This window comes from Gekko japonicus, unplaced genomic scaffold, assembly GCF_001447785.1.
Source record: "Gekko japonicus isolate JY-2015 unplaced genomic scaffold, Gekko_japonicus_V1.1 scaffold163, whole genome shotgun sequence".
Classification (NCBI taxonomy): domain Eukaryota; kingdom Metazoa; phylum Chordata; class Lepidosauria; order Squamata; family Gekkonidae; genus Gekko; species Gekko japonicus.
In genome coordinates this window covers 622,532-648,072 of record NW_015161950.1, presented here as the reverse complement: position 1 = coordinate 648,072, position 25,541 = coordinate 622,532, and the positions used below count along the sequence as shown (strand labels likewise).

Sequence of the window (25,541 nt, the reverse complement as noted above, 5' to 3'; positions counted from 1 at the left end):
CTTTGGGTTTTGTTTTTTAAAGCCTGCATGTAATTCTTTTGCTGTGGTATCTGCTGTCTTCATTTTGAATTTTTCTGTGCTTCCAGGCAGTGTTCAGAGTGTGACCAAGCAGGTAGCAGTGACATGGAAACAGACATTGCCATGGAAACTTTGCCAGATGGTACTAAGCGATCAAGGAGACAGATCAAGGAGCCGGTGAAATTTGTTCCACAGGATGTGCCACCAGAACCGAAGAAGATTCCTCTCAGAAACACGGTAAATGACAGCTGAGCTAGAAATACGCTCTTCTGGTTTAAACTCAAAATTCTAAAAGCATCATGAACTTCAGTGTGAAAGTCTATTATGTCAAAAATGAATATGTTTATTTAAAAGTTTGTATCGTGCCATTTCCAATGTACTTAAGTTTAATATGTTTTAATTTTTCTGGAGAGTCAAATGTTTTGGATATAAAAGGATGCATTTGCTTTAACTACATTCCCCCCATAATTCCCTTTAGTTTGGGCGGGATTATTTCATAGTATGGCTTTTTAAAGTTTTACTTTAAGAAGTACAAACTTTACACTGGGGTAGCAATATCAGAATTTTAAGTATTGACATTCAAAACAGCTATTCCTTAAGAAACATTTATCATGTTGTATGTCCAGGTCATATAAACATCCTGTGTGTAAAAAGTTTTGATTCTGAGGGGTCACATATGAGAGTAATGTTAGGTAAACATCTGCACATATGAATATATATGCATTAAAAATCATTTCTGTTGTGAATGCAGAAGACTTTCAGTAATCTTGTTTATTAGCTAGATTGTTTTTGTTTCCCTTTTCATGGGCAAGTATTTCATAGCTTCATGGTTTTCTCTCTCTGAAGAAACAGATTATTTCCATATAGTGGAAATATATTAATTGAAATGGGCTTAGGAGGCTCCCCCACACACAAATAACTGGCATATCTGACTGAAACCATTTAGTTTTAGGGAAATATTTGCGTACCTCATTGTGTGATGCTAAATTATTTGACACTTCTAGACTTAGTTTTAATTCTCAGAGGCAAGGTGTGAGAGTGTTTTTATTTATTTAGCAATTTTGTCTTGTGGCAATATGTTCTGTATGCTGTAACTAATCTATTTTTAATGAGGTCTTGCTGCAGTCACTTGTCAAAGCTAGACAATAAACTTAAGTCACTTAAATCCCTCATTCTGGGATGTATGTGTGGTTTGTTGCCTTGACAAGATTAACCTTCTCTGTGTAGACTGTGGCCTGCTGTGGGTGATTAAGTTCTCTGTGTAGCACTGCCTTCTATTGCCTGTATTAGTGCTTGACAGTATTCTGTATTACAATTCCAAGAAGTAAGAGGGAATAATATGCTGGTAAAAGCAGCTTGAATTTTATTCTCTCTGCTTTTAAAAAACCCTATGAATTAGTATAATTATTTGTCATGGTATTATAACATATATATTTATTTCTACCAATAAACATGTCATGATACAGTTCAGTTATACTTTGTACTGATCCTCGTGAGATAAGGATTTAGATGAATTTTTGTTGCAAGGATGAACCCCCATATAGAGCATACATATTTGAATACAGACATGTTTTTCACTTCATTTGAAAGCATGTCTGGTAAAATGTCATAGAAATGATCACAGAAATCCTTTGGATCCCATCTCACATGACATGGCCACTGCCAGCCTTTTTCTCCTGCTTCTGATGCCATAAAGGGTGTGTGTATACAGGTAAACACCATAGTGTTCCTGGGTTTCTCAAGGTGAGGAGACAAAATAGTGTATGGCAACTACTCCTTCTCTTTTAAAAATTCATTTATTTTGTGTATTTAGCATATTTCTATTTCACCTTTCCCCCCAAAGGTGCCAAGGCAACTTGTAAACATATGTATTCATTTATTTATTTTCCCCCAGCTGTAGAAACTAAATTAATTGCATTGCACTGCCCACTTTGAATATTTTAAATGCTTTAAGTTTTAAACTGGTTTTATTGTATTTATTGTATTAATCTAGATTGTTGTATTTATTGTTGAGAGCTGCCCTGAGCCCATTTACGAAAAGGGTGGGATATAAATTGAAATAATAAATTAAAAAAACAACAACATATGCCTACTAGGCATCAATTCAGTCAAACGAATACATCATTAAACAGTCCTCCACAACAGCCCAAGAGAAACAAAAACATCAGCATGTAAAACATCAACAAAATGCCTTCTAAGACAAAATTGGCTTATATCTTTATTTAAAATAAAAGGAAGTGGCCCGCTTCAGCTCCTTGGGCACACTTGTTTCATAAAATAAGGGCAGCATCTAAAAAGCCCATGAGGAGGATGTCATACGCCTAGAGGATGGAAGCAGCTTAGAGGAGCACTATGGGTGCATAGGCTTATATGGAAAGAGATGGTCCCTCAGATGATCTCGTGGCATTGTCTTTCCAATTACTAAAGGTTCCCAGTGCATATCGCGTCCAGCCCTGTGGCTGCATGAAAATATGGACAAGTGTATTTTACTATTCATTGTTCACCTGTGGCAACTGCAGTATGCTCCAGGGCATTAAGGAAATTACATGACTGAGTTACTGTTTAAGGTAAAGGTAAAGGTTCCCTTGCTCGAAAGCCAGTCGAATCCGACTCTAGGGTTGCGGTGCTCATCTCCGTTTCAAAGCCGAAGAGCCAGCGCTGTCCGAAGACGTTTCCGTGGTCATGTGGCCGGCATGACTAAACACCAAGGTGCACGGAACGCTGTTACCTTCCCACCGAAGTGGTACCTATTTATCTACTTGCAATTTCTTGCTTTCGAACTGCTAGTTTGGCAGGAGCTGGAACTAGAGACAGGAGCTCACCCTGTCTTGCGGCACCCGGGTCTTGAACTGCTGAACTACTGACCTTCCACAGCCTGCAGTTCAGCGTCTTAACCACTTGAGCCACCGCAGCTCCTGAGTTACTGTTTAGGGCTTGGCAATGTTATGTTGTTGCTTATATTTTGCATCCCTGGTTTGTTCACTCAGTTACACTGTTACTCAGATTGCATTGCAGTCTACTATTTCCTACAATTTTCTTGAATTCTTTTGTACCAATTTTTCTATTCTCTCCGATATATTATCAGTTCTCTCGTACAGCGTTATTTCAACCTTGACATACAAATCATTAAAATCTAGTAAACGGTGATATTTCAGGTTACTTAGGGCATGATAATGGGAACAAGACTGCTTTTGTTCTGGTCATTTTCCTCCAAAACAGAAATAAAATTCTCAAATTTTGTATTGGTCCCAGTACGAAGAAAGTTGATCAAGAAAGGAGCTATTGTGTTTTGATCTAGTCTGCCACCTACTGTCTCTTTTCCCAACCTGTTTCTGCAGTGTATTTTTCCTCTTTAGTGATGTCATTGGTAAAAGCCCTGTTTTTATTAATAATGCACATTTTCAATGAAACACTTTTAAGGTTAGATTTTATTTAGTTTGGCTTTAAGACAGCCCTGTTCCCAAAGACAAACGCTAGATCGATTTAAAGAAATTGTGAATTCAAAAGATAATGATTAAGAAGTATTAGGAGAATTCACATGTCTCTGTTGCACTTGATTATGTAAAGGCTCTAGAGTAGTATTATATGAAGAACATATACATGCTTAGGAGGGGATCGTTGACTATAATATTTATTTATTCAATTTTTATGCCACCCTCCCCGCCGCAGGCAGGCTCAAGGCGGCTTACATTAAGGATAAAAAATATTAAAACACAAGTACTTATACAGTACATTGTCATAACTGACAAACATAGCTCAAAATAAAATAAAATAAAAATAAAGTGCTGGTGGCAATAACAACCCAGTGGCCATGATAGGATGTTTCCCAAAAATGGCCCCCATCGGCATCCGGCCTAATTAGTTAGTATTATTCAGTTCAGTTAGTATTGTTGATGTTATTGGTGTTATTAGTGGTGGCTCTTAGTTGAAGACCTGATGGAAGAGCTCCATTTTACAGGCCCTGTGGAACTGTAAAAGTTCCCACAGGGCCCTGATGTCTTCCGGGAGCTCATTCCACCAGTGTGGAGATGCCACTGAGAAGGCCCTCGTCCTGGTAGAGGCCAGTCTGGCATCGTTCGGTCCAGGGAGGGCCAAAAGGTTTTGCGACCCTGACCTCAGTGCTCTCTGGGGGACATGCGGGGAGAGGCAGTCCTTCAGGTAGGCAAGCCCCCGGTCATATAGGGCTTTAAAGGTCAAAACCAGCATCTTGAAGCAAATCCGGTATGCTATAGGCAGCCAGTGCAATGCCTTTAGCACAGGCTGGATGTGTTCCCGCATAGGGATGTCCATCAACAGCCTGGCTGCCGCATTTTGCACCAGCTGCAGCTTCTGCAGTTGCGACATGGGCAGCCCCTTGTAGAGAGCATTGCAGTAGTCTAATCTCGAGGTGACCATTGCGTGGATCACTGTTGTCAGGTCATTGCATTCGAGGAAGGGAATATATCTGTTCTCAACATGGCCAAACAATATATCTATTCTAAGTATGGCCAAATCTGTGAATACAGAGACTGGAGGCATGAACAGACAAGACAGATCTTTCTATGAATCTGAAAGCAGCCCCAGATTTGCAGAAAATCTGAAATGACCCCCCCCCCCAATCCAAAATAATAGAAGTGGGACCTGTAGCTTTAAGAGGTCTTAGTGGTCATTGGGGGGGGGTAGTGTTAGTATGGTTAGCAGTACTGCCAGTCTTCAAGCCTTGGTTTCTGTCAGTAATGAGCAGGGTGAGGGGGCAGGGTACTTTCCAGGATCATTTTGGCATTCGAGCAATAGCCACTGGGCTGGGCAACTTGCTATCACTTGACTTGCATGACTTACCCAGACATGGCTGCTTGATACTGTTCATCAGCAGCCACCCAACAAAAGCCAGCATGGGGTTGTGATTCAAGTTTTAGAACTAGGGTCTAAGATTCCCAGGTTCATATCCCCACTCTGCTACCTGGGCAACCTTGAGCCAGTTATATACTCTCAGCTGAACCCAACTTGCAGGGTTATTTTGAAGATAAAATGGAGGAGGGGAAAATGTTGTAAGCGCTTTGGGTCCCCTTTTTGATGGGACAAATAAAGGGTGGGTTGGTTGGTGGCTAAAAAGGAGAAAAGGAAGTGGGGAAAGGTGAGGCTATAAAGGTTTCCATGAGGAGGTAAAGAGGAAAGTCTGGGAAGGGCAATAATATAGAAAGTGAGGTGTTCCCCCACACACACAAGTGCTTGTGGGTTCTTCACAGAAAACTGGGCCTCACCTGTTAGCTGACACTGTGTACCTGGACCATAGTTTTCCAGGGTAGAAGCTACTAGGGAGCAAGAAGGTGAGAAAGCTGAAAACATGGGAACAGATAAAATAGGCTGGCTGATGGTTGGGAAGAATGAAACAGGAAATGGGGAGAGGCTATAAGGGCTGCCAGGGAAGGGGAAATGAGATGCCCCCTGTACATCCTTGTGGGTTCCCAGCTTGTATTTCCTATTTGCAAACACATTCCTTAAGATGATTGATATGTTTCATTATGGATTCATATGCCCACTTATGTAGTAACATCTTGTGAAGGGCTTATTATTTCTTAAATATGCAGGATACATGAACACATGAAGCTGCCTTATACAGAATCAGACCATCGGTCTGTCAAGGTCATATCTACTCAGACTGGCAGTAGCTTTCCAGAGTCTCTGGTAGAAGTTTTTCACATCACTTCCTACCTGACCCTTTAAACCAAAGATGCTAGGGATTGGACATGGGACCTTCTGCATGCCAGACAGATACTCTACCACTGGGCCAAAGCCCCTCCCCTACTAGTTATTGGGCTAGTTGTTGAGACTGTGCAAGCTTTTCTTTACAAGGCCTTTTTTTAAGGTTGGAGAGAACTGTGACAGAGCCCACTAATCCTGTGCTGTAATTCCTCATTAGGTCAGCATCTCCCATTATATGATCTGGAGGCCATTCATATTGTTTGGTATGACATTGGAGAGAATGTGCTGTGGTGGCCAACTTCCTATAGCTGTTTCTGATTGCATGTTGACTTCTAATTTAAGAAGCTACAGTGGCTGAGATTCAGAATAAAGAGTGTAACAGTTGATGTCTGGCATTGTGGCTATAGATCGCAGTATAGAGTTTCAATATTGAACCTTAGTGTTCAGGCAAGCACATATGAGAGTGGGAATATCTTTGTGTATCCTGGGCTCAAATGATGTATAACTATAGAGTGCTGTGGAACTAGTTTAGAGAAGCAGTGGAAACCAGTGAGGCTCCATTTGAGTACATTGACTCAAGGATACACATCATATCCTTATTCTATTTTCAAGAGTTTTTTTCTGTGCGGATACTTATTTCCACCAACAGGGGGCTCACTCTCCCCCAACAGCTTTTCCTACATAGTCAGTAGACTTCCTGGGTTTGTAGAAAAATCCAAAAACTAAAAAAATCTCTTCAGGGACAGCTGAATTCCCCCAAAAACCTTTTGAAATGGCCTCTGCAGGGATCTGCTTCAGGCATCAACTGTGAGAGATTAGCATGTTGGGGGGGAGGGGCTTCTAACTGGCTCTGTCAGTAAAAGGGTAGGGGAATTGCCCTTTCCAGGCCTCTTTTGGCCTTTCAGGGAGGGAGGAAGGGAGCCTTGGGGCCAGGCCTCACAAGAGTTGCCAGTACCAGGCTGGGGGATTTCTAGAGATTTTGTGGTGGACTCTAAGGAGGGCTGGATTTGGGAAGTGAGAGGTCTCAGCTGGGTATAATGCCACAGAGTCCACCATTCAAAGCAGCCATTTTCTGCAGGGAGACAGACCTCTGCTGTCTAGAGTCCAGTTGTAATTCTGGGGGTCTCCAGGTCCCATTTGGAGGTTGGCAACTCTAGGCCTGGCAGTAGTCTAGGGTTGCCAGGTCCCCCCTGATTTGCATGACTCACCTAGCCTCAGCTGCTTGCTACCGTTCATCAGCAGCCACCCTATGAAAGCCAGTGAGGTGCAGCAGTTAGAGCTTCAAAGTAGGGTCTGCAAGACCCAGGTTCAGATCCCCATCTAGCAGTGGAAGCTGACTGTGTGATTTTGGACCAGTCACATATTTCAGCCTAACCAACCTCACAGGGTTGTTGTGCAGATAAAAAGGGGGAGGGAATAATGAAAGCTGCTTTGGTCCCCACTATGGAGAAAGACTGTAAGTTTCCTAGGTAGAGGCTGGGGGGTAGAGATGGAAAGCAGAAGACAGAGAGGCAGTTATAGGTAGGTTGGCTGTTGGGTGGGAAGGAAATAGTGTTGCCAACGCCAGGTTGGGAAATTCCTGGACATTTGAGGGGTGGAGCCTGGAGAGGGTGGGATTTGAGGAGGGGAGGAACTTTGGACTGGTGTAATGTCATAGACTCCATCCTCCAGCTATTTCCTCCACAAGAACCACCATCGCCACCTCTACCTAGGAAACTTACAGTCTTTCTCCACAGTGGGGACCAAAGCAGCTTTCATTATTCCCTCCCCCTTTTTATCTGCACAACAACCCTGTGAGGTTGGTTAGGCTGAAATATGTGACTGGTCCAAAATCACACAGTCAGCTTCCACTGCTAGACCTTCAAATAAGTCACTATGATTTTTCCTTCCCTGCCATTGATGTTTCCCTGCTGCCTTCTTGACCTTAATAATTGAACCAACAGGCGTGCCTGGAATTTAATTGTGGAAGTTGGGGTAAGATGCCCAGGATGTATCATGGTGAGTGACCAAGATCACTTCTTGTTCCAGGAATCAGCTATGGTTTGAGAGGGCAGCTGCCTGAAGAACCTTCCCATATATATTATTTATATTTCCATGTATTACTTGTCAAGTAACATTGCATTTTCTTTGTAGCACTTTTATATACTGGTTGCAGCTATTTTCTGCTAATTTATATTACTTGTCCAATTGAAACTGAAAATCAACTTTCCTACTAAAGCTCATCAGCCTGATTTCTGCTGCTATTTAGATATTAGCTCTAGGGCCATAGTTTCAGCACCTGGTACTTTTATATTTCTTTTTAATTAAACCCAGATGTAGTTAATTAAAATTTGTATCATGAAAAGTCTCTCTCTCTCTCTCTCTCTCTCTCTCCCCCCCCTCCCCCCCCCCCCCCCCCCCCCCCCCCTCTGGTTTCCCATTGTCCTTGGGATGACATCCAAAAGATAGTCTCTAAATAACATCTTATATGACTCTTACTACAGACAAAGGGAATGCAAACTGAAAGTAATGTAGATACAGATATAGACATAGTCTGCAAGAGTTCAAAATTTGCCTACGGGTATATCTGAAATGTCCCAACTTCTTTAACACAGAAAGCTCCTCCTTTCCTTCATTTGTGAGCTTCCCACCCAATGGTGGAGATGGTGTCTGACAGGTTTGTTTACAAATGTGCATGGAGGAAGGTATCAGCAACAGCACTGATGGTGCAGATTTTGCGAGGGAAGTAAAAGGTCAGCTTCGCTAAGAACAGTGTACTAAGCTTGGTCAGGAGGAATTGTATAGCAGGGAAGCTGAGAGATGAGAAGTTGCCAAGATTTGGGGGAGGTGAAGGACAGGTTAGTGGTGGAGAAAGGAAGAAAATGGGCATGGCTTAAAGCCTTGGGGGAAGGCGAAGTTTCAATTTTTTGTATTATTTCATATAATATGTCTGAGCATTTTAAAAATGTGACATGCAACAGCTCTGAAAGCAACTACTTAAATTATTTATTAAATTCCAGCCTCACCTTATGGTGCTCAGGTATCACCTGTAATGTACAATGCTTTTTAAAAAGCCAGTATCATTAAGAGCAGAGTTTAGCTTAGCTGTCATTCCCTCAACGTATGTTTTTTCTATTAAAAAAACACCTGATTTGCTCTGTTTTAAATTCTACTTATTTGGAAAATTTCTGCACTACTTCTACAAGGAACTTGCCCAATTCTAAACACCTGCAGCCCTGAAAAGTAACAGCTTTTCTTGGTGCTCTCCAGTTCTACCTATCACAGGCCTCATAACTTCCTTAGCTGGTAGGAAGAAGCCCTGCTTTTCTCAGAAGGACTGTATCTCTCGGCAGTAGATAGACATTGGAACTGCCCCATGATAGCCTAGTGTTCCATCTGGTGTCACATGTGTTCAGATTAACAGTTGGTCTTTGACTAATTTTGGGCTTAATCAGTCATTACATTTTTTTTTTCATGCCGTGTTACCATTATGCCCTCATTTTGGAGATCTAGTATAATGGCAGAGTATCAAACTAGGATCTGGGTGAGCTAAGGTCAGATCCCTACTCTGCCATAAAGTTCACTGGATGACCTTGGGCCAGTCACTCTCTCTCAGCCTAACCTGCTTCTCAGGCTTGTTAGAATAAAACAGAGCGAGGAAGAACAATGTAAACCACCCTGTACTACTTGAAGGAAGCGTAGGATAAAAATATTCAGAATAAATAAAATAAAATGTTGGAGCTTAGCTATGTTGGGATTGGCATCAAGTAAATTTTATATGTTAATCACTTTCAAAAGTGGCAAAAATATTTAATTGACCGAAACGTTGACTACTTGATAGTCAATTGGGGGGATGCATATGTGCATGCATGTGTATTAATACCATTAAGTTGCCATCGGTTCTTGTGCACTTGCATTCTGCAGTCTGTCCTCCTAAGAGGCTGCTTCTTGATGTATTGAGCTAAAGTTTTCATGAACATGGACAGTTCTGAACCTGGCAAATTATTTTTGAAAGATTCTATTTTCTCAATCAGTCCTCTTATTATAGATAACTAAAGCAACATGCTTGGAACACACAGGTTTGAACAAATTTTACATGTTGGTTTAGGGCAGTTGTATTTCATTGAATTGCAAGATACCTGAAGAATGGGAGAGTGGCCAGATACAAAGTATATCTTGCAGTGGACCTAAGGAAGGAAATAAAATCCCATTTTTTTCTGCACTGTTATCTGGGCAAGTTCTGTATCCTGTTTGTGCCTGCAGTGGGGAGCAAGTTAGGAGTAGGTGACTGAGAGCAATCCTTAGCAGGTCTACTCTGAAGTAGTTTATTGAACAGAGCTTATTCCCAGGAAAATATTCTTAGGATTGAAGCCTGAGAATGACTCATAGACTGGTACAAAATAAGCCAAAACTATATTGTTTACAGCTCCCAGATATTTGGACACTGCAGGACAGGGAGCCTGTAATATTGCTGTAAGCCTCTACTTGTTAACAGGGAAAATTCCCCCTTCCCATCCCTGACTAAGAGGAAGACTGGGTTCAGTCTGAAGCTGGCATTTGCCTTTTGCATTCTTCCCCCACCAGTAGGCTGGCCATGTAGCCCATGTAACCGGTCACCAAGGCAATCAATGTCCACTTGCTTCTAATTATGGTTCCTGACTTCTACATGAGCACCACTGAGAGGCAGCTTCAGCCATCCTGACTCTTCTGTCAGACCAGTGGAGTCAAAACAAGTGGTGACCACTCTTGAAGATCAGGCTCCAATCTGAAGCAATAGAGGGAAGTCTGCACTCCACTGCCTACTGACTGGCCAGTATTGCACTTCCTCCCTCCTCTCCTTTAAAAAGGTTGCTCCTCTGAGGACCCAAACTTAAAGTACATTTAACTGCCTTCATGGGGATTGTTTCCTCTTGAATACACATGTAAGACAATACTTATATGATCATTCTCTCAAGATAAGCAACTGTCCCTGCACATGCATGTCCTGATGTATAAACCATTATAAATAGGGGAATCATAGTATGTAGAAGTAAATGACAGACAGTGCAAACTATTTTGCATATTGTAACAATAGAAGCTATCCAATTAATTGGCCACTGATTGTGGTGGTGGTTTTTAATGTTCGTATGTTTTTAATGTTCCCACCTATATTGGTCTCCAAGGCAGGTTATGAGTAACGAATACATGAACTGACCCCCTATTTCACTGAAAGTCTCATTTAGTATCCTCCAAAAGTTCCCTGGAAACAGCCATCAGGAAGCCCTGGTAGCGGTTGTCCATTTTATAGGACAGGATTTTGCTGCCCCTGGGCAGCATGACCCCTGCTGCTGTCTAATTCTCTGTCCTCTTCTGTAGTGGCTCCTTAAATCAGAAAGTTTGAGGGGGGTGAATTGGCAGCAGTCTCCACCCCCCACACACACCCCGGTGTTACAATTGCTTGTTTTTACAGCAGTCTGATTAACTAGCAAAAATCTGGCAGCAGAAGATAGGTATGAGGGGCAGGGCTTTGCTGTCACTGGGTCACAGATCTGTATGTTTTTACTTTATTAATAGTCTTAAAATGTGTTGTCCTTGTAAATTGTTGTGATTGTTAACTGCCTCTAGTCCTAGGAAATAAGCAATATATAAATTATTTACATAAATAAACAGCTCTTGGATGTTATAAATCACAGTAGCTCCAAATGTCAAGAGTTTTAAACCAAACAACTTATTTTTACAGCACTCAAGCTTTGAAATGCTGATACAGATTGTGATAATGACCAACAAATAGGTTCAGGAAAGAGCCAGCTACCACAATAGGAGTGAATAGCAACAGGAAATGATCAAAACATCCAATTTGCAGTGGAGGGGCATCAATTAACTGATGGATTTTTTTAAAAAATGACAAGAATTGGAGCATCCTAATAGTTCTCCTGTGGTGGTCTTATGTTTTCTTTAGTATCTAAAAATGGTCACTGTCAGGCATGCTACTGGAATAGAAGAAGAAGAGATTGGATTTATACCCCGCCCTTCACTACCCAAAGGAGTCTCAGAGCGGCTTACAAACTCCTGTCCCTTCCCCTCCCCACAACAGACACCCTGTGAGGTAGGTGGGGCTGAGAGAGCTCTGACAGAAACTGTTCTTTTTCAAGAACAGCTGTGCCAGAACTATGGCTTGCCCCAGGTCATCCAGCCAGGTGCAAGTGGAGGAGTGGGGAATCAAACCCAGTTCTCCCAGATTAGACTCCGCGCACTTAACCACTACACCAAACGGGTTCTTATGTTTTCTTTAGTATCTAAAAATGGTCACTGTCAGGCATGCTACTGGAATAGATAGAATTCTGTCCAGATTTAATCAGGCTTTTACTGTGTTCTTGAGATGGCTTTATGGTTAGTTAAATAATGTAAGTAATATTGTCATCTAAAATGTTTATTTATCTCAGTCTGGATGTCTGTATATGGCTTGTTTTTTCTCAAAACTTAAAGGGTGGTATTGTGGTTCACTGTGCCTGGTTCTTTTAAGTTGGTTTCCTATCCTTCACATTGTTAGTGTAAATTAAATTATGTTGCACCACCAATTGGCAGTGCTGGAATGGTTGCCACTTTTGGTATGATAACCATTCCATCTGCTTTGTGCTAGTAGCCAATAAAAGCAGATGGTGTTGCACTATGTTGAAATATGTTGTAGATTTCCTTTTTTAATAAATGGGAGAGCTTGGATTTACAATTTGTTTTCCATGCTTGCTTGTTTTCATAGTTGAAAAGGAGTTTGGATATTTCCATATGTCTGTGGTGTATCATTAGTGCTGTAGCTTCATAAGTGCATGCCAATAGCTGTTAGTATCATTTCTTTCATGCATTTCAGTCTACATTAATCCAGAACTCTATAGTTTGACAAATAGAATTGGTTTAATTGCCCTAGTTAACATTAAACAATTGGCATTTCTCAAGCTGGGAAGCATTTCTTTCACTTGCATAGGATTAAAATTTGGAGAGATTTAATCAAGAATGTAAGTGTGACACCAATGTGTTCCACTGTTTATAAGAAAGATGTTTAACCAATTTATGGTAATAATGCAACTTCATAGTAATAAATCTGGACTCTGTGCCAAACTCTGAAAAGGTGGCATAGAAATATCCTAAATAAATAAATTGTTATGTGTGGGATTAGGACCCTTCTGTGCCATTTGGTACTGGTACCAATTGCACTCTATAAGGCATTTATATAATGTGTATGTTATGCATATGTAAACATTTAGGAAATGTACCCTCCCCCATTTCTGTAGGGAAGATAGCTATCAACTTTCCTTTTTTTTGCCATCAAGTGAAAGCTGATTTATGGTCACCCTGTAGGGTTTTCAAAGCAAGAGACATTCAGAGGTGGTTTGCTGTTGCCTGGCTCTGTGTCATGACCCTGGTATTCTTTGGTGGTCTCCCATCCAAATGCTTTTCAGGGCTGACCCTGCTTAGCTTCCGAAATCTGACAAGTTCAGGCTAGCCTGGGCTATCCAGAATAGGGCAGACATTCATGATGATATGATACCATTTTCATATGGTATCATACCATCGTATCATAAGCTCCCTGAGGTGAGCAGGTCTTAAATATTTATCTAGAAAGCTAAGCTTATTATTTCTGAAATAATGTCTTAAGCCTTTGTGACTCAAGGGCAGTTCAATTGCATGTTTCTTTTCTTACACTGGTTATAGAAAGGCAGTCAAACAAAATGAGATATTGTTTGTTTCAACTTGGATTTCTCAACTGGAGTTAGTGTACATACATTACCATTAGTTGGCTTTGTGCCATAATGCATGCAGCTTCTCTGTGCATGTACCTGAAATGGTTTTTGCTTGTATCTTTAGGAACAAGATACTCATTTTCAGAATTTTATTAGGCTGTTAAAGTTACGAAGAACTGATTATATTCTGATCAGTTCCATGCCTTGTATGAACCTAGGGTTTCTGAAGCCTTAATGACTTAAAAAACAAATCCCTAGATAATACTGTTTTATTATCCAAGTAATGGCAGACTTTTGTTGCAAATTGAAACCTGTTTATTGAAAATGAAGTGATCTTGATTTCAGTACAATTTCTATAGAACTTTCTCTAAAAATGTGTTTTAGGTTACAGTTATAGTACATCTTTGTTTTCAGCAGTCCATGTGATCTAAACGATAATGACTGCTGTCTAAGGAACTACTTTTAAGCATACCAAGGGGCTTTGGCATGGCCACTGGGAATTTAAAACTTTTTAATTTTCAACAAGAATCCCCTTGCTATATCATAAGCTTCCCTTTAAAGTTTTCCCAGTTTAAAGAGTTCTGCCATAAAGGACTAGAACAGAGGTGTGCAGCAAAAAAAAAGGGTTTTTTGGCTGGACCCGGGTTTATTGGAGCCAAAGAAAATTGGTAGTTTTGGTTTCCTGGGTTCCAAATACTGGTATGGTATTTGGATCTGGTTTTTCCCACCAGGTTTCCAGTATTTTTCAGCTCCATTATTCACAATGGGGAATCTTATGGGGAAGGGGTCCTTGGGGATGTTTTTAAAGGTGCTTGCACCAAAATTTCAGGGGACCTGTAATGTCAAACTCAAGAATCTCCAGCCATAGGAAAGCTATTAAAGCGATTGCTACGTCCAACCAATGCAAGATCTGAGAATCTGAAATTATATAAAACATGAGAATCTACCAAAAAAAGCACCCTGCACTAAAACCCATGAACTCAACACAAACAAAGAACAAACTTTTAAAAAACAACAAAAACACTTGAAAGTGACAGAATCCCACTTAAAGCAGCCTGGCAAGGCAACACCAAGCCCCAGGGGACACAGAAACATGGGGCAGGGGGGTCACGACCACCTGCAAATGCCTGCTCCTGAAATTCTGGTTAATTTCTTGTTAATCTTGAATACTTCCAGGATTTTTTGGGATCCTTTTTCGGTATTCTGAAAAATCCCATATATATTTTGGGGGACTCAATATATCTGAGAAATACCAATACCACACCACCTTTGTCATGGCAAACTACTTGCCTCATTCTCTGGATTTTGGCCATAGAAATCAAAATTAGCTTAGGAATGAGGTGTAATAACTTTTTGAAATGCTTTAGACATTTAAAATACTTGGTTTTATTCTTTCTTTTCTAAGGGTGGGTTCCAGTTAAGTTGGAAACCATGTGTTCAAGTCCTTGAATGGTTATACTACTTTGGATTGTGGCTGTAATTAATCATGAATATATAGGCCACACATTTCTTATAATGTTTTCAGCCTTTCACTGAATTTCATAAGTTTCTGTGATCCTTTCTTGATGAAATGATGTTCTCAGATGCTGAAAGCATTCCCTAAAATGTTTGATTTGGGGGGGAGGGGATTGTGTGATTTAAATATTATGTTCAGATGAATTCAGAGATTTACATGGAAATTGTTTTTGTTGAAATAATACTTGTATATTTAAAAACAATATTGCATGTACCTTCTCAACATTGTTTAAATGGGGGGGTGTTTGGACAAAAGCACACCTTCTCCAGTCTAAGCCCACTGAAATCAATTTTAGCACATCCTAAGAACCGTGCATGATACGATGTGTACATAACTATTTCAACAAATGTATTTATTCCATGTTAGTCACTGGGGCATCTCAGTTTCATTGTACATTACATCACTTGCATTATTTGTTATTTTCATATCAGATTGGTTATTACATTATCATCTTGGCCATGTGAGAGGATACATATTAATAAGAATATTAACTTTGGCTGTGCAGGTCAAATCATAACCAATCAGGTGAATTCATATCTGTATTTTTGGATTATTACATGTATTTGTAGTTTCTCCTCCATATTTATAAATCAATAAAAGATACATGTACTATCTCACACAATGGCTAAGGATAATATTCTGAAAAATATTAATTACAGTTTTGAAACTGCCAATCTTGCTTAATATTGCATTACTAGTGGTATCCATTCATTTTTATTAACTTTAGAAATGGAAATTTTTCTGTAGAAAAATAAAGTACTAGAAAACTTTATGGAAAATTTTCTTCCTTACCTCTCTGAAAGAAAGAAGTAAAATTTCTTAATCATTTTCTATAGAGAGTTTTGTAGATAAAAGGTTTGATTTCCCAAAATTTTCCTCCCTGTGAACCTACATAACTGACACACACATGGAGACAGAATGTGGAATCTCCACTTGTTTGTGGAGAGTATCTTTTCTAGAGAAGAATGAGCAGCCTCTGATCTTTGGACTGTTCTGTTCAAGTTGATTGGTGTTAATTTGAAAATGTATTTGTTTTTAGAGAACTAGAGGACGAAAACGAAGCTTCCTTCCTGAAGAAGAAAAAATTGAGGTTGGAATATTGTAATTTATTAAATTGAGTCGATGATCATATTAATGTCTGAATACTGTGTTAATCTTAAAATGCTTCTGCTTTTCCTGTTTTTTTAATAACAGGAACGCATTCCTAGAGAAAGAAGACAAAGGCAGTCTGTAGTACAAAAGAAGCCAAAGTCTGAGGATCTAAGAACTGAATGTGCCACATGCAAAGGGACTGGAGACAATGAAAATCTAGTCAGGTATGTTTGCTGTGACCTTTTCTAGTGGGGTTATAGTTCTGTTGTCTTCACTTTCTCATCATGACTATAATGAACACCTCTTAATACAGAAGGCTTTTAAAAAATCTGTTATGGGGAAAATGTTGCTTCAGAAACATTGATCTGACCCACATATTGACTTGCCACATATGTTTATCCTACTGTTTTTGTGACAGAGAGAATTTTGTCAGACTGAATGGCTGGTGTTAATAGCAAAGATATACAGGCCAGGTATTTTGACAACATACTACAGTTTCTACTACTGATCTTACACATGAGAAAGCCATGTGAGGTTAGTTAGTTTTAACTCTTAGTTGACTGCTTTAAAGTATCTGGTTGTTTTAGTGCAGTGCAACCTAAAAAAATGCCTCATAATGACGTGTTTTCCTCTATTGAGTAACAGTAATAATCTGATCTGTTTAAGATTCTTTTGTGATTCAAGCCCAGAAGGTGTTGTGGTAAGATGATAGACTTATATCCATTAACTGCTTAAGCAAAGCAAAGTGGTTTGTGGCTTTATAACTGACCCTTTGTTTGCCTTGCAAAAATGGAATGATTTCATAAAGAGCTTGACCTGCTGTGAAACAAAATTAAGATAATTAAGAATTTAATTTATCTTATGATAAAGTATAAGCCTCCTCTGTAAGGAAATGTACAAAGATCCCTTTGTTTTTAGGAAACAAGAATTCAGAAAAATGCAAACTAAAAACCTGTCAGGTCATAAAGTGGAAGGATTGTACTAGGAGATAAGTTTGGCAAGTCAGTTAGGGAACAGGAAGAATAGTCTGAAGTGAGTTCAGTAGGCATGGCTGAGAAGTAGGTTATGACAATTGTAGTATGTGCTGTTGTTCTAGAAGGAAAACTTCTGCAATGCTTGACAATATTTTAAGTGTGAGTTAGTAAAGCTATATTTAATGTTTGACGAAATCACACTAAAGTATTGTATATTTTGTTATTTTGTGAATGAATAGTGAACTGCATTTGGGGGAAGGAATTTTTTAGATGTAGAGAATTTCTCCTAGAAAGATGTGCAGGTACTTATTAATTATGAAAAGAAAACTACAGTATTCTAAATCCCACTATAGTTTGCTTCTCCAGAAATCCTATGTACTACAAATAAGGCCAAGCTACATGCTTTGTGTTTCTTTGTAAAATGCTAACAAGTTTGTAGTGAGAACTGCCCTTCTGAACTGTGCTCTTCCTATGGCCACCTGTGTCAGCTACAGACTTGTAAGGAAGTTTACAGCAGGTACCTTGACAGCGATGCTATGGTTCTGAAAGTCAGTGTTATGGTCCTTTTGTTGCCTTTCAGTGTCTCAGCATGACTGTATGGTTTTCTTTTAAAAAGGAGAATTGTTTTTACAAGTGTGAAAGCAGCAGTCTTTCTATGTGTGTACTTAGGACTGTATTGAAGAAATTCCTAAACACAGTGTTAGAAATTAATGGTTTATATAAATGGCTAAAGTTTACTCTGAGGATTTATTTTGAGATGTTTATCAGCTTTCACACTTAAAATGCATTGCTTTATGCACATTTAACAATATGTTTGTTGGACTCTACAAGTCTGCAGCAGTGATATTGTGTCAGTGTGATTTCGGTAAAGCACCTTGATCTGTGGTGGTACACCAGTGTGACATAATGGGGCCAACTGTGTGGTGAAAGGTGGTATGCCTGTATTTAAATAAAATAGTAATGTATAAACATGAGCATGGATTAACTAATACAGCAGTTCAGGCAGTCTTTCAACATAGTTTATTTTAAAATGGATTCATACAACTTTTTAAACATACTATATCTTCTTTTGTCAAAATTCTTTACTGGAGATCTTTGAATCCACTTCTTTTATACCTTTTACTTTGTAGCTTTCATCAGCAATGTCATTTAAGGGATAGGGTTTGGTGTTTGAGGAATACCTGTTGAGAATGGCTGTTAAGTCTGAGGAGCCCCATCATTCCAATAACGTCTATTATTAAATGCATCTCTTTGTCCAGCAGCCAAGGCTAAAATTGTTCCCAGTTCCACCATCTGTCAGCAGTGTGCCTTTGTTTTAAGAATGCACTGTTTTTTTAAAAACAGGTCACAAGAACAGCTTCTGTTCTGCCTTTCAACAGTGGCTAGAAGCATTATTGATTGAATTGATCTTTCTTCTCAGACAAAGACTGTGTTTAAGAGGATGTATATGATCAATTGAAGTCCTTTGCTCTAAGAGACATCCCTGGTTATGTGAAAACTTTACAACATTATTTGAAGCTTGCTTCCTATTTTTTCTTCTCAAGAATATGACTTGCAGAAACCTAAATACCGTTATTGCTTTTTGAAGTTGAGCAGTATGTGCCCCTAGTGAGATGGTAACTGCATATTCATGTAAAGTGTTAGGCCAAATGTGTGTACTGTGGTATTTCCCTCTGCTGGTTTTTTTCATGCTGATATTTGAAATGTTGTTGGCTATACAGCAAACAATATAATGGTGTATGCTATGTGTTAAACTTTAGCTGGGGAGTAAATACTGATGAGAGGACTGAAACTAGATCAAAGCAAGTCTTGACATAATTGTGTCGATCAGGTCTTAGGCCAAAAGAAGGAAATGAGGAAAAGTACTAGTCTCGAAAATGGAGACGTCCAATGTGCACAGGAATTGGTTTATTGCCAAAGTCTAACATAAGTGTCTTCTTCAGGGGCAGCTACAAAACAAGTATGTGTCTCCCCACTAATTATGGTTTCAGCCATGGCAGTTCAAGGGGTTTTCCCCCACACAGCCCTCCCCCTGTCTTACTGCTGTCATCCCTGCCCAAGAACCAGAAGAGATAACCTCATTGCCCTAGCTCTCTTTTAAAAACAGCATGGCAAGCCAAGCGTAAACTGTACGGTTTCCTTAACTCTAATTTTCCCTCACAAGAGTTTGGTCACCATTTTCATTTTCTTGAGAACAGGACATGGGATGAAAGAATCTTGTAAAAGCTTTGGAGTTGAAATGTATGGTTCCAGAGATCTGGAGAAGCAAAGATGTAAAGGGTGGGAGGGGGCTCCTCGGTTGGGGCAGTAGTTGAGTGGGTAGGATGGCAGGTTGCCACCCTCCAAAATCTGCCACCCAAAGCAACAATTTCATCTTGCCTCACTGCACCTCCCTGGGATTCAGCCTTCCTAGTCATTCAGATGCAGAGTTTTGCCATGCTTCTAGACTCATCACTTCAGACTCTTTAATTTATGTTTCCTAGAGCAGATAGCTCTATCTGGAAAGGTGGCTACAAGACCTTATCTCAGATTCGCACAACCTATACTGCTGTAAAGTGCTTGGTACAGTGAGGACATTTGGCCCTTAATATAGAGGAGATCAGCCTCATCTTCTGTGGAGTGTAGTCTGTATAATAATCCAAACATACTTTCAAACAATAACATTTATGTGTACTGTGGAGTCTTTCATATTACTCTTGTGCAAGAACTACACTGACTTTCAGCTTTCAGACACAAGTCACAGTTCTACTTCTTACCTATAGAATCATAAACCATTTGGTTCAATATATCTGTAGGACTACCTGCTGCCGTATGAACCTATCTGTTGACTGAGATCTGGTTTGGAGGCCCTTCTGTTGGTGTTGGGCCACCTTCTGAGGGTCCCCTTGAAATAAGGTGGGCATACTGTCTCCTTTGTTGTGATAACATATCTCTGGAATACCATTCCCTGAGATCTTCCAGGCACCACAAGAAGATCTTTTTATTTCATTAGGTTAGCTACTTGGTTGCTTTGTTGTGCGCTTGATCTCAGTCCAGTAGATTTACTTGTTGTTGGTTAACATATATATATTCTTACATCTACTGTAACCAGCTAAAAGTTGAGACTTCCTCTGCCCTATGGAACCCTTCTTTAATAGAAGAGGCTTGTTGCACTGGAGGAAGACTCCATGCTTAGCTGAGTGGACTGATAGATTACAGTCCACTATTTTTTTATGTGGCCATTTTAGGGACTGTTTTATGCCCTTTTTTTGTACCCTTTCCCCCTTTCTTTAGAGGAGACATCTGATAAGTAGGCATGTAATAATAAATAAATAAATAAATAGCAATTCAATACTGGCTATTCAGACAATACCTGAAGCGTTAGCATTTGAAAAAGCTGTAGAGGGCCCAGTGTTCTGACCATTACTGATTATAGTAAGCCACACAGTCTTCTGTTTCTTTACCAAAGGTCATTGACATTTATAGGCTAGTTTAGCTCATCCAAGAGCTTGCGTGTTCTGAGTGGAATTTGAATTTTTCTCCGGTAAACAGCAGCCATTGTTTTGTCAAGCTGCTTTTGAAACCCCCCTCATGTTTCTTTAATGGAGTGGTTTGCCATGTGGCAAATCACTTTTGAAACCTAGCCCAAAGGTCCTTTAGGTACATAGAATTATGTACCAGCATTTTTATTACCAGGCCACAATTCTCATCTTTAATTTTTCACAGTAATTTTAAAAAACAATGTTTTATAGAAAATATTATGTAGCCATTTGTATCACCCTGGTGAAAACTGGTACTTTGCAGCTGTCTGACAACATGGCTTTAGTTCAATGGTCTCCTCCCATTGGTTGGGACTTTCTGATGAGCTCCTAGAGATACTTACTGTTTTTGTCTGTTCTTTGGAAGGACCTGCTGCTAGTGTGTATGGAAAGAGAGCAAGGGTGCCACCTCTTTCCGCTGTTTGTGCATATGCTGAGAGCAGTGGCAGAATACTGAGGCAAGGTTCCTCATCTGTGGAGAAGATTCATGGCTCTGACCCATGACTTGTCTCTCACTGTGGTACACTACCTGATGTTTAACTTGTCTTAGCTCTCTTTGTCTGTTGCCCTGATCCTGGGCTTGACACTAGCACGGTTATCTGGCTTTGTTACTTCTTGCCATGTGCTTCCACCTCAGTCAGTCCTGGATGTAGAAAAGTTACAGACCGCTGTGTTAGAACACCTCTGGAATATCTACGCATATGGAGCAATGTCTCAATACACCACAGAGTTATTTTAAATGAATAGCTTTGCTTAAAATAATGTTTTTGATAAGCAGGACAGCCATTTTAATAGGCTTGTGAGCAAAGTCAAGAATATGTGCATAAGATAAAAGCACTCCAAGGCCTTGTATATTGTTGCTGTCATATTTTATAGTTGGATATTTTTGTGGCACATTCTGTTATCATTGAGAAGCTGTGTCCTACTGCTTGTATTATACTCCTTTTTGATACAACATCTCCCTTGTTGCTGCTTTGGCTGATTTATTTTAACATGCTGCTGTGTATCAGCTTGTGAACAAATCTTATGAAATAACAGAAATAGCTTTCATATGTAGAAGGAAAACTTAACTTAAAAGATATGATGTATATCGAACAGCTTTGCATTGACCCTTGTCATTTGGCTCTTCTTCTCCCAGAGTTATTTTCTGTAGAGACTATCCTGTCTGGTCATTATATAACAATTACATAGGTTATTTTAAGAGTTGGTATTTATTTTCCTTTATGCTTCTTGTCTCCTTCTCTGTTTTGTGTTATATATTATATTTACATTAGAAATTTGGTTTGTAAAGGTAATAACTTAAATAAGCACTTAAGGATAACTCAGCACATCAGGCAATTAGATGATCTAGGTTTCTCTTGTTCTTAGGGATAAAAAGTTATTTTCTATCACATTTTTATCCCATCATTTCTGTGCTTACACAGCACTTCCCTTCTCCATGTTATTCTCATATCAACCCTGTGAAGTAAGTCTTTCAGTGGCTGGCCCAAGGTCACCCAGTGAGCTTTTATGGCTGTGTAGAAACGAACCCAGGTATCCCTCATTGTATTCTAACGTCACATTGACGCTCACTGAAGAATAAGTAAAGGAAGGGGACTTTTGCTGAAGAGGGTCTTTACAAGCAGTGGATTGAATATCACTTGGTAAATGAATTAACTTTTCTTATCCACTACCCTGTATTCTTAATCCTATCCTAAGCATGTGCAGATAAAGTGTTCTTTAAAGTTATTTTTAGTAGACTTTAATCCTGCCATTCGGGGTAGTACATGTTGTCCTCACAAAAGCCTCGAGAGAGTCTTGGGCTCAGGGAATGTGACTGGCCCAAGGTCACCCAGTGAGCTTCCATGGCAAAGTGGGGATTTGAACCACACTGTAATTAAAGTATTCTTCAGCAGTAAAACAACCCAGTTTATAAAAATCCCAAAACAGATGAAGGAATGCTTGTGCAGGATATATAGAAGACATCAAATACCACTCATAGGCTTTAAAATTTGATGTAACAAATATTTATAATACTTCTGGAACTAACATTATCATACTTGACATTTTCATGAGATATTTAAGCTTGGTATCCTTTCAGAACTTATGGAAATGCCATACTTTTTCCCTGGAGCTGCAAGAGCAGCAATCTTTTTCTCTAATTCCAGCCAACTATGATATCTGCAATGAAGCTATGCTAAGGAAATGTTTAATGGAAGCAATGAGTTGACATTGCAAGATTGTATAGTAAGTGACTTTTACCACTGCACATAAACAGAACACTTATTCTAAATCATAGTATCAGTTTCAGTCAGATAACCACTAAAATCACTGCACTGTGGTCTGCTGAAAATGCCATCATCCTTCATCTGCCACATTAAGCCCAGGGAGAGAAGGCAGCAGTAGTGCCTCCACTGTTGTGCAGAGGGATGAGCCCTGAACCAAGTGAAAAGATGTTCTGAAAGCACAGTAACCTTTCCTATGATGTGTGCCTTTTCCATTACATTTTTGACACAAAATGCTGCCGAATGATTTAATGGTGACATTTTGTTTTGCTGACTTCTCTTTTTTTTCTCATTTAAAAAGAAACAAAAGTTGGCTCAGGAAAGGAATGAGTAGCCAGGCATTTTGAATTCTGCTGCAGGAAGCCTAAGTTGTAAAATTACTGAATGTAAGGTTTTCCTTTAGCCCTTACTGAATTTAAGGTTTTCCTGTAGAAAGTTTTGATTCTTTTAACTGTATTTGTAAATATGTACTATCTCCTTAGTTCTTTAAGGATAATTTATATTGTTTGTGCAGAAATCACAAAGCATGTTGATAAACTAGGATCATGTTCTTTCTAATTCTTTCCAGTTATCAGGTGCATAGTCCTCTGCGTCAGATCTATGATATTGAGCCTCATCTCTGCTTTTCTAATGTGTACTATTAGGAACTATTGTAGAAAGTAGCTGTGGCAAGGGCACACTGAGCCCAGGCCAAATGACCTGAAAGGGTGATTAGACCTCCTCTCAAATCCACTCTGACCCAGCATGACTTTTCCCCATAGGTGAGGGAGAGAGACAGAGAGAACGCCAGGCAGTAAGTTCTTGAATACAGAAGTAGTATTTATTAATATTCTCAATATCAAGGACATTTTTAAAAAGCAGCCCGTTGTATTACATTCATACACAGACATGCTTCCATATGTACCTAGGCCAGCTTTAGATGCAGCTTTCAATTCAAAATGGAGAATCCCAACAAGTGGAGAAGGAGATTCTGGTCCATCTCTGCTGGTATTATACTTCTTTGTGTCTCAGGCCCTATGTGGTTTCTACCTGCCTTTCTAGGAACAGTATAGGCATCATCCAAATCCAGGTGGGTGGTGCCACAGGGTTTTTGGGCAAACAGCCTTAAGAACATGGGCCAATGGCACATCTAGTCCAACATTCTGTGTCACACAGTGGCTAAAACCCAGGTGCCATCAGGAGGTCCAGCAACAGGGCCAGAACTCCAGAAGCACTCCCACTATTACCCCCCCCCCCCAAGTACCAAGAATATACTGCCCCAGACATAGGGTGGCTAATAGCCACTCATGGACCTCTGTTCCGTATGTTTATCTAATCCCCAGTTGAAGCTGTTTATGCTTGTAGCCACCACCGCTTCCTGCAGCAGTGAATTCCACATGTTAATTACTCTTTGCGTGAAGAAGTATTTCCTTTTATCTGTTGTACACCTACTAATTAATTTCATCAAGTGTCCTTGAGTTCTTGTATTGTGAGAAAGGGAGAAAAGTACTTCTTTCTCTACCTTCTCTATCCCATGCATAATTTTGTAAACCTCTTATCATGTCACCCCTCAGTTGTCGTTTCTCCAAGCTACAGAGCCTTAGCCTCTTTATCCTGTCTTCACAGGGAAAGTTTTCCATCCCCTTAATCATTTTAGTTGCCTTTTTATGCACCTTTTTTCACGGCTATAATTTTTTTTAGGTGCAATACCAAAACTTTACACAGTATTCCAAATGAGCCTGCACCATATATTTATACAGGGGCATTATGATACTGGCTGATTTGTTTTCAATCCCCTTCCTAATAATCCCCAGCATAGCATTTGCCTTTTTCATCGCAATCACACACTGAATTGACATCTTCAGTGAGTTATCTACCACGACTCTAAGATCCCTCTCCTGGTCAGTTACCACCAATTCAGATTCATCTATATATCTAATTCCAACAGAGGGCATGTTGTGTGGATACTTATTTCCACTAACAGGAAGCTCACTCTGCCCCAACAGTCTTTCCCACATAGTCAGTATACTTCCTGTGTCTGCACAAAAATCCAAGAAGTAAAAAAATCCCTTCAGGGAGGGTTGAATTCCCCCCAATACCTTTTGAAATGGCCTTTGCAGGGATCTAACTCCAGGCATCAATGGTGAGAGAGAGATTAGAACGTTCAGGGCGGGGGGAGAGGCTTCTAACTGGCTCTGTCAGTCAAAGGATGGGGGAAGGGCACTTTCCTGGCTTCTTTTGGCCTTGGAGGGAGGGCCTGACAAGGGCTGCCAGGGCCAGTCTGGGGAGTCCCTAGAGGTTTTGAGGTGGACTCTAAGGAGGGCTGGGTTTGGGGAAGGGAGAAGCCTCAGCTGGGTATAATGCCACAGAGTCCACCCTCCAAAGCAGCCATTTTCTCCAGGGAGACAGATCTCTGCTGTCTTGAGTTCAGTTGTAATTCTGGGGGTGGTGGTCCTCCAGGCCCCACTTAGAGGTTGGCAACCCAAGGCCTGGCAGCAGTTTAGGGTCGCCATGTCCCCCCCTGGCCACCGACAGGGGATTCTGGATAAGGTTGCCAGGTCCAGGCTGGGAAACTCCGGGAGATTTGCAGGTGGAGCCTGGGGAGGACAGGGACCTCAGTGGGGTACAATGTCACAGAGTCCACCCTCCAAAGCATCCATTTTCTCCATGGGAAGTTATCTCTGTAGCCTGGAGATGAGCAGGAATTACAGGGGATCCCCAGGTCCCACCTGGAGGCTGGCATCCCTAGGCAGCACCCTCTGGGTGACTTGATACCACCTGATTTGCATGACTCAAGTAGGCCC

General features: G+C 40.2%; 1 protein-coding gene across 5 annotated transcripts in view; it reads left to right on the top strand.

Moving 5' to 3' along the window:
- PHF14 (PHD finger protein 14) overlaps window positions 1–25,541 on the top strand; it is a 177,269-nt gene that overhangs the window by 48,779 nt on the left and 102,949 nt on the right. For all 5 annotated transcript variants that reach the window (XM_015429428.1, XM_015429429.1, XM_015429426.1 and 2 more), the window contains 3 exons: window positions 87–255; window positions 15,950–16,000; window positions 16,105–16,226. In XM_015429428.1, the coding sequence (XP_015284914.1) occupies window positions 87–255; window positions 15,950–16,000; window positions 16,105–16,226 (342 nt within the window). The remainder of the gene's footprint in view (window positions 1–86; window positions 256–15,949; window positions 16,001–16,104; window positions 16,227–25,541) is intronic.